The 19,017-nt window shown below is 38.1% G+C and overlaps 1 protein-coding gene across 1 annotated transcript in view; it reads left to right on the top strand.

The window, feature by feature from the left end:
* The first annotated feature begins 1,914 nt into the window (after positions 1 to 1,914).
* The window catches only part of LOC111160865 (IWS1, SUPT6H interacting protein), a 39,184-nt gene continuing 22,081 nt past the window's right edge, over positions 1,915 to 19,017 (top strand). The window contains exons 1-3 of the mRNA XM_022524249.1: positions 1,915 to 2,219; positions 4,220 to 4,335; positions 18,469 to 18,994. Of these exons, the coding sequence (XP_022379957.1) occupies positions 2,186 to 2,219; positions 4,220 to 4,335; positions 18,469 to 18,994 (676 nt within the window). The 5' untranslated portion in view covers positions 1,915 to 2,185. The remainder of the gene's footprint in view (positions 2,220 to 4,219; positions 4,336 to 18,468; positions 18,995 to 19,017) is intronic.

Here is a 19,017-nt window from a genome sequence, read left to right as displayed (position 1 = left end):
CTTTGGTTTCAGACACTGTTAATTCCTTGTTCTTAGGATTCTTGTAATATTCCCATAGTAGAGGCAGGCTTAGATTTCAAAACTGTTTCTATTACTGGGGAAAGGAGTGACCTGTCTTATAAGAAAATGAGAATTTCTAGAGAGAAACCACCCCTCTCTCTTCCTTCCCTTCCCATGTCGATTTCTGGAACCCAGAACTGGGTTCTGCCAGCATATTCTGACTGGCTAAGAAAGGGTTCAAGGAATATCAAAGCAAGGATGTATCTTGACTAAGGGCGCTTTGAGAATTTACAGCAGAGATGGCATCAGAGAATCCACATCTCTCAAGCCCAAGGTAGGAGGTGGACTTTCTTTCCAGGGCACTAAATTAGGCCTTACAACAGGCTAGACATACCTAGAAATCCAGTCTATGTTTTGCTAACAAAAGGCCCAATGTATGCAGGTCTATACATGCTGGGGAATCTTTGTTTACCTCTACTGGCCCTCCTCTAATCAAAAGGCAAGAACATTTTCCACTCTGAGACAAAAGCAAACAAGTAAGGAAATGGATTTTATTTAGATTGTAATAGGGATTGTAATAGGGAGAGCACTCCAGATATGAAGATCAGAGTGCCTACCCAGATTGTTTTTTGCCTTAGACTTTCATAGGGAGAAAAGTGGGAGATTTGCAATCAGAAGTTTCAGTCAGGTGAACAGAAAATGCTTATCTGTGTCTAGCTTCTCAGTGTGGAGGGCAGACTTTTAATCTCAGCCAATAATTCATGAAACAAAGAACAGGAAGTTGCAGGGTCAGAGTGACCCTTAGAGCCAGGCTCAGACACAAGGGAAAGATTTTCTTTGTCTGGTCTTGTTACAGGCTAACAAAAGGGCCATGAAAGATGGAGAGTGAGTTTTATTTAGGCGGGAGGGTGGTTCTTTACAGAGAGCCCTTCAAAGATACCTGATAGGTCAGGAGGTTTCTTAGCCATTGCTCTTCACCAAGAGCATGGGGCTCAAGTAAAGTTTAATAATGTTTTTCATCAGGGGGCCCCTTTGGAAGTAGAAACTTGTACTTCGTATTACTGACCAAATGGCTTCTTAAGATGGGAGTTAAGTCATCATTTTTTTTTTTAAGATTTTATTTATTCATTTGACAGAGAGAGATCACAAGTAGACAGAGAGGCAGGCAGAGAGAGAGAGAGAGAGAGAGAGAGAGGGAAGCAGGCTCCCCGCTGAGCAGAGAGCCCGATGCGGGACTCGATCCCAGGACCCCGAGATCATGACCCGAGCCGAAGGCATCGGCTTAACCCACCGAGCCACCCAGGCGCCCAGTCATCATTATTTTTAAGCAGGCTCCATCCTGAGGCGTGAACTCACAGCCCCAAGGTAGGGCTTGAACTCACCTTTCAAGACCTGAGCCGAAAAAGTATAACACTAACCCACTATTCACCCAGGCGCTTCAAGTTGTTATTTTTAGACGACAAAAAAAAAGGAAGAAAAATCAAATCACGCCAGTTAGAAGCGCGCCACAGCTGCTGAAACTTCGAACTACAAGTCCCAGAGAGCAGTGCACCACTTCCGTCCCGTACTAAGGGCGGGAATCAAGCGCCTCGCTGCATGACGGGAAGCATTCTTAATTTGCCCTATAGTGAAAATGTAGTTGTAGCGCGTCTTCATTTTCCAGAGGCATAACTCAAGAAGATTCTCAAACAAGGAGCACGGGCAGAGAACCAATAAATTAACGTTATAATCTCCGTGGGGAACATAACTGGCTCCTCCAAAGGAAAGTATTTAACTGAAGCTGGAGCTCCCGCTCAATTTACCCAGTAGTCTCTTTCCGGCCACGCTGTGCGTCATTATCGTTGCATCTTCTGATTGGCCAGATGATAGGAGACAGCACCTGCGCGCTGCATTCCTTTGAGGGTCGTGGGCAGACGCCATTTTGGCCCCAGAGGTGCTTCTGGGAAGTAGAGCGCGGATTTACACGCCTGCCCGCCTACCCGGTACAGCTTCTTGTGCCGGGGATTTTAGGTCGAAGTGTTTGTGCCCACCGCTGCTGCCGTTTTATGCTACACACCCCCGAAACCCTCTAGTCGAGCGGGAGCCCCTGAGCATCGGGCCGCGCCATCGGGGGGTCACATCTCCAGGAAGGTGGTGACGGGGGCGGCGCGGGGCGCGGACACTCCCCGCCGAGAGCCCGCCTGCCATGGATTCGGAATATTTCAGCGGCGACCAGTCAGGTGGGGCAGGGACTTGGGGGACAGGGCTTGGGAGGCGGAGCAGTTATTCAGTGGGGCTTGGCCTCTCACCCTCGCCGGGTAGGGGAAAGAGGCCCCGGAGACGTTTCCTCCCCCGACTTGGTCCGTCGTGGGCTGTGAAGCGGCGCGCGAAGAGCCCGCCGGCCCGCTGCGGCCCGGAAGTTAGAACCTTGGAGAGGGGATTCTAGACCGAGAGCTGTCTTCGGAATTGGCAAGTTTTTTGCTGAAACTGGGAAACCACTTCATATATTAAGCGCTTCTATGTGCAAAGTCCTAGGGAAGGTCTCTCCTGTTACGGATTTTTTTTTTTTCTTTTTTCCTGTAGTTGCGAGTCTTTTGCGAGAATTCAAGGGAGAGGTTCAGTAGGGGGTGCGGGATCTTTCCTAGACCTTTCACACGGAGTTGGGGATGGTTTCCTAGTAAAGAAAACGTAGGACCCTCGTTTGAGTTGTATAAATATTTTAGAGTAAGGCGTGTACTTCTGGTACTTATTGGTGATTTTGTACTTTTCCTTGACCTTGAGACCTTTCCTCTTTCTCCTCACTGAAGTTTGATCTTCTTTGTTTCCCGTTTATTCGGTAAACACTGAGCGCCCCTTCCTAGCTACAAGGACGAATAAGTCGTGTCCTAGTGGGGAAGAACTTTACCGTTTCCTTTCACTTTGTGTCCTAGTCCCGTGAAGTGTTACCTGTCAGGAGTGCCTAAATGTCTGAATGTTAATCTCTTTTCTGTTTTGAGTTCACTTCGATTCGCTATATGATAGCGAATAGTGATAACTACAGAACGCGTTTCCAGGCATGCCCTGCTGTTTCGTCTAGAATGTTTGCTTGATATTTTCAACAGTTTTCAGTTCTTTCTAAATTATTAAGTTATTTTTCAAATAAATAATTGTATGTAATACATGTCTATGGGTTAAGTGCTGGAAGACTTGAAAAAATAACAGTTCCCTGACTTTTCATTCTTTTTGCGGTTTTTTTATATTTACTTTCATATTCTTAATTTATGCTCTTGTTGCATATTTTTAGGCATTCCGTAATGATTCCCTTTGTGTTAGGACAGGATTTTAGCCTCTTATGTGCCCTTTCCCCCCCATACTCTTACTGTTGCAGCATAATTATTTGTTACATTTCAAAATTACTTGTAATTTGACTGTATAAATATTCTTTACTTCTCAGCTGAGTAGAGTAGCTCCTTCGAATGATAGTGATTTCATTCTTAAACTTTTTGGTTTTCCTGTAGTTGACTGCTTCATTTTTAAAATTTCGCTTATTTTTATTAAACTTCTAACCAAGTCTTCCCATATCCTCCAACAGCCCTAAATCCCTCTCACAATACAATTTTACTCTATATTTTTAAAGTATCGGTTAAAGGTAGGTAGCAATTCAATTTTACCATTTTGTAACAGTGCAGTGTATGCTTTACTTTAAGGAATTTATACTATTTCTGTACTGGAGTTCTTGTGCTCTGCATTCATAAACAAATATTTACTGTGCTGTACCAGTCACTATTCTGGGCTCCAGGGAATCAGCAGTGAACCAAAATCCTTGCTCTTTTGGCCCTTTCATTCAAGTGAGGAAAGACCCATATTAAACAAATAACTTGGTAAGTCATGTAGTACATTAGAAGGTGGTAAGTAAATTCTGTGGAGAGAAGAGACTCAGGTTTTAACATAAGTTTGAAGTAGCTAAAGAGCACACTATTATTTAGAGGTTGATGATTGGGTCCTTAGTGATGTTTCTTAAGCTTCACATTTCTTTTATGACGTATTTTTTGCTGCCACATATGTCATAATACGTGTTCTGATTGTTGGTATTTATATATAAGCGTTATAGTGTTGTCTTATTCACGAATTAGCATCATTAGTCATGCTTCATCAGTGGTAACCTTTGCTCTTACATTATTCTTGATTCATTGTGTTCATTTCAGTTGTAGATGTCATCCATCTTACACCTTAAGTGGGTTTTTGTTTTATTTTTAAGCAGATGATGGTGGCGCTACCCCAGTACAGGATGAACGGGATTCAGGGTCAGACGTTGAGGATGATGTAAATGAGCAACACTCTGGATCAGACACTGGAAGTGTAGAACGTCATTCAGAGGTATTGGCTAAACAACATCTTTGGGGAGGCTTTTCCCTTGCATTCTGTGAGACATGTTTTTATTTAGGAGTTGTAGAGATCCTGTCACATGGTATAGGCTTCAAACCCTGGGAGTAAAAGATTTTAAATTTAAATAGAGAACTGCTTTAAAAAATAAACAGGGATAGCCTGGTTTCTTAGGAAATCACAGGGATAGAATTTCAGATTGGGGCCCTCTTCAAATAGTAGACAGTTCTCATATGTTCATACTGATTCACAAAATGGGCCAGGCCTTTTGGTATTTGAGTAGACCTCCCCATTCCCAAAATAATGTCTGAAAGAGGCAATGAGCATTTGCAAGCTGAAGAAATATCAATTAGGATAGAAAGTTATGGGATTTATCACCTATCAGAATTCTTATCAGGATTTGACTTTCTCAGTATGAACTGTCCAGTGTATATAGTGTATGTAATGACACCAAATAGAATTTTAAAAGCTGTTTTTAATTAATAATACAGAGTACTGTTGGATCTTGTGTACAGCATTTCAACATATTTGGCCTAATAAATATTTTAAAAACTATTTAATTTGCTTCCCTGGTTACACAGTCTGTACTACACAGTGTTAACAAAATAAAATTGGGACATTTTTAAATAATTCAGGTATACGTTTTTGTTAAACAAACTGAAACCCATAGGAATGATAAAGATGATGAGATTTTCTTTTAAGAAATTCATGTGCCATATATTTTGTTTGATTACACAGGAACAGAAGATTGTCCGATTTTAAGTAGTAGATAAAATTACTAGAGATTGTTATTGATTTTGTCCTTAGATATGTCATGAGTGTACTTAGACATCCAGCAAATATTTATTGAGCATCCGCTATGTGTCAGGTTCTTTTGAAGTATCAGGACTAAATGAGGTCTCACCATCACCAAAATGTTTCTCTTCTTGGATTTATTTTTCATAAGGGGGTGAAAGACATTAAACAGTATTTTTTAAAATTGTGTAGTTTGTTAGGAGATAATTGCTGTGCAGAAAGAAGAAAGTTAGGAAGGATGGAGGGTGACAGAGTAGAGGGCAGGCTCTGTTAAATAGGGAGGTACACATAGACTTTATTAAGAAAGTGACTTTTGATCAAGACGTGAAGGGAGGTAAAGGAATAGCCATGTGGATGTGTAGAGGAACACACACAGACACACACATACACACACATATCCCAGGCAAAGACCCTAAAGTGTGCTTGTACTTAGTTTGTTCAAGGAACACCAAGGAGTGTGGCAAGAGGGGAGTTAGTAGAGGGCACATGAGATTGGAGGCTAAATGAACTGGGAGAAAGGCTTATCTTTTAGTTATTTTGATGCCACTCAGTTTTTGGTATGCTCTTAAGTATTTAGACTAAATCCTAATAATAACCAATAGATAGAAATTATCTCATAGTGTAAACCTTATTACAGTTTATTAGTGTGTAGGGCTTTATTAAAATTTCCACTTTGGAAAGTGGGATAAGATGATTGACTCAGGGCTTCATCATTCAATTGTAATTGTAATGTAGGCTTACCTTTAGGTCTTCAACTACTTTTTTGTAATGAGGTGGATTCTAAATAAATAAATAAATGTGCATGCTAAAAATTTGGAAACTATTAAAAACTTAAAGAAGAAAATTAAAATCAGCATACTATTATCACAGAAATGACTATTAACTTTTTATATTATTTGTCCTGCATTTTTATTTTCTCATATATATAACGTGTGTACATTTTAAGTTACTTGAGATTTTACTGTATATATTTTGTATTTATATAAAATTTTTTTCTGTTCACTTAAGATTGTACCTAAGAATTTCCCTGTGTCATTAAGGATTCTCACTAAGCATAATTTTTAAGGCTTAATATGATATTTCTTAAAATGAATGCACCATTAATTGTTCAACACTTTCCTGACTTTTGACCTTTAGAGTGTTTAGGTATTAAAAATGAAGTCTGCAGTGAACGTATTTTTGTTCTTTTCATAGATAATCCCTTTCAGGAGGATTATCCATATTTTTTAAACTACTAGGTTATAGTTTGAGAGTGCCAATTTTACCCTTATTAATTGTTGAGTTCTGCATTTATGCTCCTTTGGCTCTTTAAAGTGGCTTCTTTTGGATCATTTTCATTTGAAAAATATTTTCTAGAAGACAGTGGGATGTTAGAAGAGTACCAGTGTATTAAACTGAACAATGGAGATGACAGGCCCAAAACCTAAAAAAATATGTATTAGTTTCCTATTGCTGCCATAACAATTTGACATGGATCTAGTGGCTTAAAAGAGATTTATAATTCTGGAGACCAGAAGGCTAAAATGGGTCTCAAGGGGTTAATGGGCTAAAATTAAGGTATTACCAGGGCCATGTTTCTTCTCTAAGGGAGAATCCATTTCTTTGCCTTCTCCAGCTCTGTAGATCAGTTGCATTCGTTGGCTCGTGGTTCCTTCATCATCAGTGTCTGTACTGTAACATCTTCAAATCTCTCTGACCTCTGCGGTCACATCTACATCTCTCTCTGACCCTCCTGCCTCCCTTTTCTAAAGACCTTTGTAGTTATATTAGGCCTACTCAGATAATCCAGGAAAATCTCCTTATCTCAGGTTCCTTAATTACATCTGTACAGCCCCTTTTGCACGTAAAGTTAAGAAGCACAAGTTCGGGGATTAGGATGTAGACATCTTTTGGAGAGGCATTATTTTGCCTGCCACAAGATGGAACTCAAAACATGGTTCTCCAATAGAGAAAAACAAAAAGGTTTTTCCCATTTGCATTTTAGATTTTAGGCTGGTTTTTGAAAAAATTCATTTCACGTATGATATTCACTCTGTTTGTTTAGAGCTCTAAGGAAAGTTTTGAAAACTCAAGGTAATATTTTTAAAGTTAAAATTAATTTAAAAATGTAAGATAATGAATGTCAAGATAAGTAACAGTGCTTTGCTGGTCCATATTGGAGCCTGAGACAAAAGGAAAAATAATACCGTATTTTTAAAATCTTGATATTTTGTTCATTGTGGATTTTTCTCCGTCATCTGATCTTGAAAATTATCACGTCTTTTTTTTAAAAACTGCTTTATTGAGATAAATTTGCATGCCCTACGATTCGCCCATTTAAAATGTGCAGTTCAGTTGTCTTTAGTATATTCACAGTAGTCACCATAGTCAATTTTAGAATATTTTCATCACTTCAAAAAGAGACTTTTTAGCTATTAACCTGCTTATCACTCACACTCCTCCCCCTTCCCATCCTTCTGCACATTCCATATGAATGGAATTACATAATATGTGGTCACTTGTGACTGGTTCTTTCACTTAATGTTTTCAAGGTTTATTCATTGTAAACCGTGTATGTTGGATATATGTATACACCATACCCATGTATGTTGTAGCATATATCGGTACTTATTTCTTTTTTGTGGTAATATTCCATTGTATGGATAAACTACATTTGTTTATCCATTTGTCAGTTGATGAACATTTAAGTTTTTACCTTTGGCTGTTGTAAGAAATGCTTCTATAAACATTTACATAGAAGTTTTTGTGTGTTACTTCTCTTGGGTGTGTGCCTAGGAGTGGAGTTACTGGCTCATATGGTAACATTATTCTTTTTTTTTTTTTTTTTTTTTTTTTTAAGATTTTTCTTTATTTATTCGACAGACAGAGATCACAGGTAGGCAGAGAGGCAGGTGGGGGGGGGGCGGGGGGAGCAGACTCCCTGCTGTGCAGAGAGCCCGATGCGTGGCTCAATCCCAGGACCCTGAGATCATGATCTGAGCCAAAGGCAGAGGCTTAACCCACTGAGCCACCCAGGCGTCCCAGTAACACTAATCTTAAATGTTTGAGGAACTCTCAGGCTGTTTTCCACAGTGGCCGTATCATTTTACATTCCCACTAGTAGTATATGAAGGTTCTGACTTCTCTATATCCTTACCAACTCTTGTTATTGCCTGACTCTTTGATCATAAACATCTTAGTGGGTATGCAGTAGTATCTCGTTATGGTTTTGATTTGCATTTCCCTGATGAGTAATGATGTTTGTTACACTTATGTAGGTATTGGCCATTTGTTTAACTTCTTGGGAGAAATGTCCATTCAGATCCCTTGTTCATTTTTTAATTGGACAATTTGTCTTTCTTATAGACTTTTAAGAGTGCTTTAAATAGTATGACTACAAGTCCCTTAGTAGATGACTGATTTGCAAATATTTTCTCCTATTACATGAGTTATCTTTTGACTTTAATGACTTTTTGACACAAAAAAGTTTCTAATTTTAATGAAGTTCAATTTATCTATTTTTTCTTTTGTTGTTTGTACTTTTAGTGGCATGTCTAAGAATTCCTCACCAAATCCAAGGTCATGAAGATTTACCCCTGTATTTTACTTTAAGAGTTTCATCATTTTAGCTCTTATATTTAGATTTTTTGGGCTCATTTTGGGTTAATTTTTATATATACTGTGAGGTAATAAAACTGGTAAGAGTCCAGTTCCATTCTTTTGTTTGTGGATATCTAGTTGTGTCAGCACCATTTGTTGAAGAGATTTTTCTTTCCTCATTGAATGGTCTTGGCCCCTTGTCAGAAATCAGTTGGACATAGATGTAATGGTTTATTTCTGTATTCTCTGTTCTAATTGATTCTTGTTTGTCTGTATTTACACCAGTGCTATAGTACCTTGAGTAAGTTTTGATATTACGGAGTGTCAATGCTGCTCTGTTCTTTTCCAACATTGTTTTACCTCTTCTGGGTCCCTTGCAACTGCATACATATTTTAGAATCACCTCGTCCATTCCTGCAAGGAAGTTAGCTGGGGTCCTTGAAGGGATTGCAGTGAATCTATAGATGAGTTTGGGTAGTGTCATCATCTTAAGAATGCAAAGCTGTTGATTCATGAATATAGGGTATTTATTCATTTATTTAGGTCTTCAGTTTCTTTCAACCATGCATTGTAATTTTCAGTGTACAAATGCTGCGTATTTTAAATTTATTCCTATGTTTTTCCCTTTGATGCTTAGCAAGTGGCATTCTCATATTAATTTCATATTCAGATTGTTACCATTTTTCCTATTCTAATTAATTGCATTATGATCTGAGAATATGCTTTGTATAATATCTGTTGTTTTAAATTTATTGAGGTTTGTTTTTCGGCTTAGTGTATGGTCTGTCCTGAAGAATGTTTCATGTGCAGTTGAGGAGAATATATAATCTGCCTTTGAAGCCACAGTGTGTCTCCTATAGTCAATGTATCGTTGGATATGTATTTTTTTAATCTGATTTCTGTCTCTTTTTGAGTGGGGAGAGGCAGAGGGAGGAGAGAGAGAATCTTGAGCAGGCTTCAGGCACAGTGCAGAGCCCAAAGCAGGGCTCAGTCTTTCAACCCTGAGATCATGACCTGAGCTGAAATCAGGAGTCGGATGTTAACCGACTGAGCTACCCAAGAGCCCCTCTGGTTTCTGTCTCATGATTGACTTGTTTAATCTATTCACAATCTAATGTTTTGGTAAGAGTTGCAGTCTGCCATTTTAATGTGTGTTTTCTATAGTCTTATCTCTTATTCCAGTCTTTGGTTTAAAATCTAATTTGTCTGACATAAGGATTGCCAATCCAGCTTTCTTTTGATGACCATTGGCATGATAAATTGTTTTCCACTCCCTCACTTTAAATCTGGGTCTAAAATGAGTCTCTTGCAGATAGCATATAAATGGGCCTTACTTTTTTTTATCGAATCTGATACCCTGTGTCTTTTGATTGGGAAATTTAGTCCATTTACATTCAGATTAACTATTGAAAGATATGAATTTAGGGCCATTGTATTACTACCTGTAAAGTCACTGTTTCTGTATGTTGTTTCTGTTTCTTTCTGGCCTATGTTGCCTTTGGACGCTTTCTTCCCTTAAAGGATCCCTTTTTACTTTTTAAAGATTTTTTTAAATTTATTTGATAAAGAGAGAACACAAGTAGGCAGAGAGGCAGGCAGAGAGAGAGGGGAAGCAGGCTCCCTGCTGAGCAGAGAACCTGATGCAGGGTTCGATCCCAGGACCCTGAGACCATGACCTGAGCTGAGGGCAGAGGCTTAACCCACTGAGCCACCCAGGCTCCCCAAAGGATCCCTTTTAATATTACTTGCATGGCTGGCTTAGTGATCACAAATTCCTTTAGTTTCTGTTTGTCCTGGAAGCTTTTTATCTCTCCTGTTTTGAATGAAATCCTTCCTTGCTGGATAAAGTATTCTTGGCTGCATATTTTTCTTATTTAGTACCCTGAATGTTTTCTCATTTAGTATCCTGAAAGTTTTTCTCATTTAGTACCCTGAATCATGCCAGTCCTTTTTAGCCTGCCAGGTCTCTGGCCTAGGTCTGATGCCAGTGTAATGTTTCTACCCTTGTTGGTTACGGACCTCTTGTCATGAGCTGCTTTCAGGATTTTCTTTTTGTCTCAGGTTTGCAAGTTTCACTTTTTATTATGTCAATTTATTATGTCAGTTTTTTATTATATGTCAAGGTACTGACCAATTTTTGTTGATTTGGCGGGGGGGGGGGCGGTTCTCTGTGTCTCCTGGACTTGAATACCTATTTCCTTCACCAGATTAGGGAAGTTCTCTGCTATAATTTGTTCCAATACATCTTCTGCTCCTCTGTTTCTTTCCTCTTCTGAGATCCCAATTATTCTAATATTGTTTAGCTTTATGGCATGGCTTATCTCTTGAATTCTGTCCTTTTCGTGATCCAGTAGTTTATCTCTCTTTTTCTCAGCTGCTTTATTTGCCATCATTTGGACGTCTTTATCACTAATTGTCTCATCTGCCTCATTTATCTTAGCAAGAGCCTCCATTTTTATTAAATCTTATTAATAGCCTTTATTTCTACTTGATTGGATTTTTGTTCTTTTATTTCTCCAGAAAGGGATTCCGTAGTGTCTTTTGTGCCTTTTTCAAGCCCAGCTAGTATCTTTGTAATCATTCTGAACTCTAGTTCCAACATCTTACTTTTATCTAGACTGATTAGGTCCCTGGCATTCAGTACTGCCTACTGCCTATTGTTCTCTTTTTTGAGGTGAGTTTTCTGTCTTGTCATTCTGTCCAGAGAAGATTGGATGAGCAAGAGAACAAAGTCCTAAAATGGCAACAACAACCCCAGAGACATATACCCTAAACAAATCAGAAGAGACCTGAAACTGGAAATGAATGAATGAATAAAAAATAAATAAAAGAGAATATAATCAGCCACGTGAACAGAATAGAGCAATACACTGGATCCTGGATATTTTGTTCTGTTTGTTGGAAAACTAGATCCCAGGGGTGCCTGGGTGGCTCAGTTGTTAAGTGTCTGCCTTCGGCTCGGGTCATGATCCCAGGGTCCTGCTCTGCGGGGAGCCTGCTTCTCTCTCTCCCACTCTCCCGTTTGTGTTCCCTTTATCACTGTGTGTCTCCCTGTCAAATAAATAAATAAAAATCTTTGGAAGAAAGAAAGAAAGAAAACTAGATCCCGAAATTGTAAAGAAAAGCTTATATATGTACAAGAATAAAGTTAAATACAATAAAAGGATAGACTAACTGTAATCTTCGCCATCTGAGCAGCTTTCAGGCAGGGAAGTCCCTTACCAGAGCAGACTTATGAAAGTTGTGATTTTGCGCACCCTGCTATATCACTTCTGGGTAGCCACTTACAGAGGCCCCCCATCTGCATAATTTATCTTCCCATATATCGCTTAGGATTCACTTTTCCGCACCTCCTACCTTGCAGAAAGTGGTTGCTTTTCTATTTGTAGAGTTGCAGCTATTCTTTTCTTAGCTCTCCAGTTGAGTTCACAGGTGTTCAGAATGATTTGATAGCTATCTAACTGAATTCCTGGGACCAGATGAAACTAAGGTCTCCTACTCTTATGCTATTTTGGACTAGTTCTCTTTCACCTCCTTGGTTAAGTTTATTCTTAAGTATTTTATTCTTGTTGATATTAAAATGAGATTATTTCTCTTTTTAAAGTTTTGTTGTTAGTGTATAAAAATGCAGCAGATTTTTTAATACTGATTTTGTGTCCTGAAACTATTGAACTCATTGATTAGTTCTAACAGTTTTTGGTGGTCTTCTGTGTATGACATGACATCTACAAATAATGACAGTTTTACTTCTTCCTCCCTGATTTGGATGCCTTTTATTCATTTTTTTCTTGCCTAATCGCTGTGGCTAGGACTGCCACCACTGTGTTGAAAAAAAGTGTTGAGAATGGGCATCCTTGTCTCATTAGAGGAAACGCTTTCCCCATTGACTATGATGTCATCTATGGGCTTGTCACATATGGCCTTTATTATACCAAGATATGTTCCCTCTTTACCAGTTTGTTGAGAAGTTTTTTTTTTTTTTATCATAAATGGATGTTGGATTGTGTCAAATGCTTTTTCTGAATCTGTTGAGATGATCATATAATTTTTAGGTTTCATTTTGTTAATGTGGTATAAAGCGTTGGTTGTTTTGTTGAGCTTACCTTGCATTACTGGAATAAATACCATTTAGCCATGGTGTACTGCTGAATTTGGTTTAATAATGTTTTGTTCAGGATTTTTGACCTTTGTTCATCAGAAATATTACCCAATAATTTTCTTTTCTTGTTGTATCTTTGTCTGGTTTTGTTATCTGGGTAATGATGGCTTCATAAAATGAGTTTGGAAATATTCCCTCAGCCCTCTCTTCTGCTTTTTAGAAGAGTTTGAGAAGGATTAGTATTAATTCTTCTTCAGATGTGTGATAGAATTAAACTATGACTTACTAACATCTTTTTGACTAGGTTCCTAAAAGGGATATACATATAAACATCAGTGGAATTTTCATGAAATGTATTTGTTCTTTGTAGAGCATGTTGAAAAATCAGAATCTTCACATAACTTTTGTGGTCAGGCAGATAGTGAAAAGGGGAAAATTTTTTTTTAAAATATTTTTCAGTAGTTATCACCAAAGCCACACATTTTTAATAAAGCAGTTTGAGTACAAATGTGATTTGGTTATTACTAGTTGCCAGTTCTAATTTTTGTTGCTTTACTTGAATATTTTCTTGGACAGCATGAAATTGGCTTTGTGGTTAATGGTCAGCTGGTTTTTGTTCCATGGAAAATATATTGAAGGAAATGTGTATTTTAAAATCTAGAAGTCTGTAGATTTCATCTGCGAAGAAGGTAGAAGAGGGTCTCACACAAGAAAGTAGTATGTGGGACTATTGGTGTAGAGGTTGTTTGTAAATGGAGCCTGGCTTCTCATTGTTTTCTAACTGTAGGCAAAGCATAATGGGCACATCCATCTGCTCTTGAAGTTGGGGACAGTCCCATTAACCCAGCCTCATTTTAAATTTCATAAAGGTGGCAGGCTACTCTTGTTTGGATCTTTCCACCAAGGAAAGTATTTTTAAGGAGAGTACATCAGGGCAGCTAGAATATTCTTTTTGGTACTGCTGTCCTTGCTTACCCTATTTCTTACCAGTTCTTTGGTTCCATCTACATTTTCTTTTCTTTGTGTTAGGTTTCAGGCTTTGTCATTGAGCCTGCCAGGTTGAGGAGAAAAACATTATTTTGTGTTCTTTTCTGTTAAGCATTGTCTTATGGCGTTCTATTTCATTTTGGTGAATTTAAGTGTCTTCTGTATACTAAAGGTAAAAGATAACATTTTTTAAAAAGTGGTCTCTGATTTCAACGTCAGTGTATTTCACATCACCTTTCAGTAAGGTAGAGGTACAAGATGTTATGGGGTATGAAGAAAGGAATGGTTGATCAGCCCAGCCTTTTCAGATGATGTGTTTAAGCTGAGTCTTGAAGGTTTAATGTTTTGTAATTAATAATAAGGTGTTTTGTTTTGAATGGCTAATAGCATCTACTGGGTGATCACAGGCACTGTGCTAACTACTTTTCATTCATTTGATCCTCAAAACATCCCTCTAAGGTATTAGTACTATCCCTAACTCCACTGAGGCTTAAGAGAAGTTAAGAAAATTTTCCTAGATGACAGAAAAGGAAGTGGCTGAACTAAGGTTTGGACCCAAGATCTTTATGATTCTAGAGTCTATGTTGTTAACTCTTAAAGTTAAGTTGCACACAATCCATTCTATCTAGAGAGGAAAATGGAAGAGCCTTTAGGAAGAGGCTATTTTTGCCCAGTTTTGAGGTTTAAAAAGGACAAGGTGGGGGGGAAGATACTCGAGGCAAAAGAAACAACATTTGTAAAGGCATGGAGGTAATGAAGTAAGTAGTTGCATGTGTCTGCGGTAGAATTTTAATGTGTGGTTAGAATCACTTGGATTAGATGTCAAAATGCAGATTCTGTGACCTCTTCTTCAGACTTACTGGATTAATATCTGGTGCTTTTTCACCAGTGGCTCCCCAGATGATTCTAATGCACATGGGAAGTTTGGGAACTGCTAGTGCAGTGCATAGGGTTGATATTAGAGAGAGGGCAGAAATGAATCTGGAGAGGTAGTAGGCAGGAGTAGGAGTTTGCTTCATTATTATGAACTCTTATGAACTCTTTTTTTTTTTTTTTTTTTTTGACAGAGAGAGACAGATCATAAGTAGGCAGAGAGGCAAGCAGAGGGAGAGGGGGAAGCAGGCTCCCTGCTGAGCAGAGAGCCTGCTGCAGGGCTCGATCCCAGAACCCTGAGATCATGACCTGAGCAGAAGGCAGAAGCTTAACCCACTGAGCCACCCAGGCACACCCCCATTATGAACTTTTAAGCTTTGTGTGCAGTTTGCTCTTTCTTCTACTCATCAGAAGTGCTTTTGTTTTTAACTATCTGATCCTAAGTTTAACCATCTTTTGACAATGGATACTTATATATAGCTTCATTTTATTATGTGTATGCTTGCTGTAAAATTGGAGTTTCTCAAAGTCCACTCCAGCTACACTGGATAAGCAGCATTATCTGTAATAGCATTGTGTAATTCTGTTGCTGGATTTCTTAGATTCTTTCATATGCTATTAAAGATGGTATGTATTGACAACTCCCAAGATGAGGTTTTCAGATACATCTTTTAGAGCTAAGGTCCAGTGAAACATGTTTTTGAAAAATCTCCTGTAGAAATTTCTTCATGGCATTTAACTTTGTGACTTAGTATTCAATGTTTTGCCAATTTATAATGGTAGGTTAGTATGCAAGTTCAACAGTTTTGTTTGACTCTTCTAATGGTTAAGGAAGAAACAAGTATCCTGAGTTTGGTTCTTTACAAGGATTTCTATTTGACATTTATTGCTTTCTGTCAGTTTTATTATTTACTTTGGAATTTTCAGATGTTAATCCTCTCTGTGCTTGGGTATTGTGACCCTGGTCCATATGGAGTGTGGTTTCTGTTTGTATGCTGAGTGAAATACCAAATGATTCATTATGGGTAATAGTATTTATTTGTATCTACAAGGTGAATGATTATAAGAGGGAGGTATGAGGCTTTATAGACATTTTAAAAAATTCTAAGAAACCTCAGTGGTCAATTTCTCTGACAATTAACAATTAGGGGATTTTTTTAAATTATTAAGAACATGGCATTTAAATGGCAGTTTCTAATTGATTTGTTGTGCTCATATCTGACTTTTTCAAAAACTGCATTTTGGATTTTTTAAGTTTGCAACTTAAACCAATTGTTGAAACCAGCCTAAAAATTTTGAATGTTGTTTTGATAACTTTTAAGCATAACTGTATGATTTTTAATATGTTCCTTTCCTAAATTCTGTGATGTCACTGCCTAAGTGCATTCTCCAACTTGAGTCTCTTGACCAGCACTTTCTTACTACAGTGATTTCTTACCGTTCTGTCTTCACCATATTACACATAATGAATAGATACTCCGTTTTAATGAAACTCCTCAAAAATTGATGAGAATTCTTAAGTTTCACAGTCCTGACCATATGTAATGTCTTTGTCATGGTTGCTTATTTTGTTTACTTATTTATTTATTTTTAAAGACTTATTTATTTGAGAGATTGAGAGCAGGAGCTGGGGTTGGGGGAGAGGAGAGAGGCAAAGGGAGAGGGAGAAGCGGACTCCCTGCTGAGCAGGGAGCCTGACAAGGGACTTGATCCCAGGACTCTGGGATCATGACCTGAGCTGAAGGCAGATGCTTAACCTACTAAGCTACCCAGGTGCCCCATGGTTGCTTGTTTTAGAATGTATACATGATGTGTCTAGAAATCCAGGGTAGAGTGTAGCAGATAAGTTTTGGAATGGCTGTCTAGTTCATGATTCCCTTCCTCTGTGGCAGTGGGTCCCACTGCTTTGTCCATGCTCTGGCTGTATAACCCAGTGAATACTGAGTCATGACATCTGATACTGCTGTGGCCAATTAGATCATCTGTCCTGGGAGTTTAAAATTTTTGATCCTCGACACAGAAGTTCAGCATGGTTAGAGTGAGTCATGGTATTGATAGTGCTCTAGTAGAAAGATCCTTGAGTTCCCTTTTCTAAGCTCTCTGAGCTGACTTGGTTCCTACCTTTTCTGAGTCTTTAGTCATTCATTCCACTTTGATTTTGGGAATATTGTTCTTTTTTCTGAAGATAGCCAGAGATGGTTTCTGTTCTTTGCAGTGAAAATAAATTGAGCCATACATGAACATGCCGTTAGAATTAGGTTATGGCTATGTCATGGAAAGCATTTCAAAAGCCAATTACAATTTTAATTTTCCCTTTTGCCTCCTGCTTTAGTTCCCCTGCTGGTGTCTGTATATCCCACCTTCCCTCCTCAATAATCTTGTTAATTTTTTTTTCTGACTCTGTTATCACAGACTAGTTACAAATACCTGTTTGCACACCTTTTATAGCTCCGTCTCATATAGATCACTTCCTGTAGGCTTTCAGAATACCATGCATACTTTCATGCCAGTACATATTAGTTTATGTTGTTAGGATATGTTTGGCTGGCTTACTAGATAACAGCTTCTTAGGATCAGGCATTGAAACATGTTCAGCCTTGACTCCAGCACTTGCACATAGTTTGTGGAGTTAATTATTATTCCTCACTTTCATTTATAGTTGGCCCTTGAACAGTATGGTTTTGAATTGCGCAGGCCTAGTTATATTTGGATTTTTTTTCAATAAATACAGTACTATAAATGTATTTTCTTAATGACTTTCTTAAAACACATTTTTCTAGCTTACTTTATTGTTAGAATATAGTATTGTAAGAATATAGTATAGTGTATATATTGTAAGAGTATCTTACTATATTGTAAGAATATAGTATAGTAAAGTATACTTTAAGAATACTGTGTATAAGAATATAGTATAACATTAAAAATATGTGTTAATTGACATTTTATGTTATTGGTAAGGCTTCCAGTCAACAGGAGGCTAATTAGTTGTTAAGTTTTTGGAAGTTAGTAGTTATACATGACTTTCAACTGTGTGTGTGTGGCAGGGGGAGGTCAGTTCTCCTAGAGATCCTCCGCCAAGTTGTTGAAGGATCAACTGTAGTTTCTCTAAAACTTAAACTCTTGACTCAGTGTTATTAGATATATGACTGAGACTGCTCCAAGCCTCAATTTTGTTACCATGAAAAGTACTGTTATGAGGAGTAAATGAACTAACAGGAGAGAGTCTGACAAGACATTAGGCTCATACTAGGTACTTAGTATGTGTGAGCTATCCCTCTCCTTGTTTGTTTAGATTTGCCTAGGAGAATGTGTCCTGTATATCATTTGGCCTTATAGTTTCATAGTTCTTTTCCTTAAAATAATTTTAACTTTATAAAACCCAAGAATGTTTCTTTTAAAAAGAACTTGGGTACCTGTTTGCTTATACTTCTTTGAAAAATATATTTAGGAGCTAAAATTATGTGAGAACATCAGAGTTTTGTTTTTTTGTTTGTATTTTTAAAGTCTAGCTCTTCAAGATGTTAAGTCTCCTATATAATTATCTGGGGGTATACTTTACAGATTTGTTTTGGTGAAGTTTGGTTATCTTTTCCCATTTTGGAATCTAAACCATGTTAGCCGTTTTACAGGTGTATGATCTTCTTTAAGGTGGGGTGTTTCCATATAAGTATAGAAAAACAATTTTATATTGAAGTGTGCATATTCCTTTGTTTTAAAAAATTGTTGAAAAATTTCAACATTTCACTACCAAACATTTTTTTGCACTCCTAATTTTTTCACCCTTAATTTTTCAGAATGAACCTAGTGATCGAGAGGATGGCCTCAACAAAAGACACCATGTGACAGATTCTGAGAATGATGACCCCTCAAATCTTAATGCCAGTGACTCTGAGAGTGAGGAGCTTCAAAGGCAAAAGGACAGTGACTCTGAATCTGAAGAACACGCAGAGCCTCCTGCAAGTGATTCTGAAAATGAGGACACTAATCAGCATGGGAGCGACTCTGAGAGTGAGGAGACCAGGAAGTTACCTGTCAGTGACTCTGAAAATGAGGAACTTCTTAACGGGCATGCAAGTGACTCAGAAAATGAAGACGTTAGGAAGCATCCTGCCAGTGATTCAGAAATGGAAGAGCTCCCCAAAAGTCCTGCCAGTGACTCTGAAACAGAGGATGCTTTAAAACCTCAAATCAGTGACTCTGAAAGTGAGGAACCTCCACAGCACCAAGCCAGTGATTCTGAAAACGAGGAGCTTCCCAAATCTCGAATTAGTGATTCCGAAAGTGAGGAGCTTCCTAAGCCTCGGGTCAGTGACTCTGAAAGTGAGGAGCCTCAGAGGATTCAG

This window comes from Enhydra lutris, unplaced genomic scaffold (genome assembly GCF_002288905.1).
Source record: "Enhydra lutris kenyoni isolate GAN:26980312 unplaced genomic scaffold, ASM228890v2 scaffoldscaffold78, whole genome shotgun sequence".
Taxonomy (NCBI): domain Eukaryota; kingdom Metazoa; phylum Chordata; class Mammalia; order Carnivora; family Mustelidae; genus Enhydra; species Enhydra lutris.
Note: the sequence above shows the minus strand (reverse complement) of the source record. Positions and strands in the feature narration are given on the sequence as shown.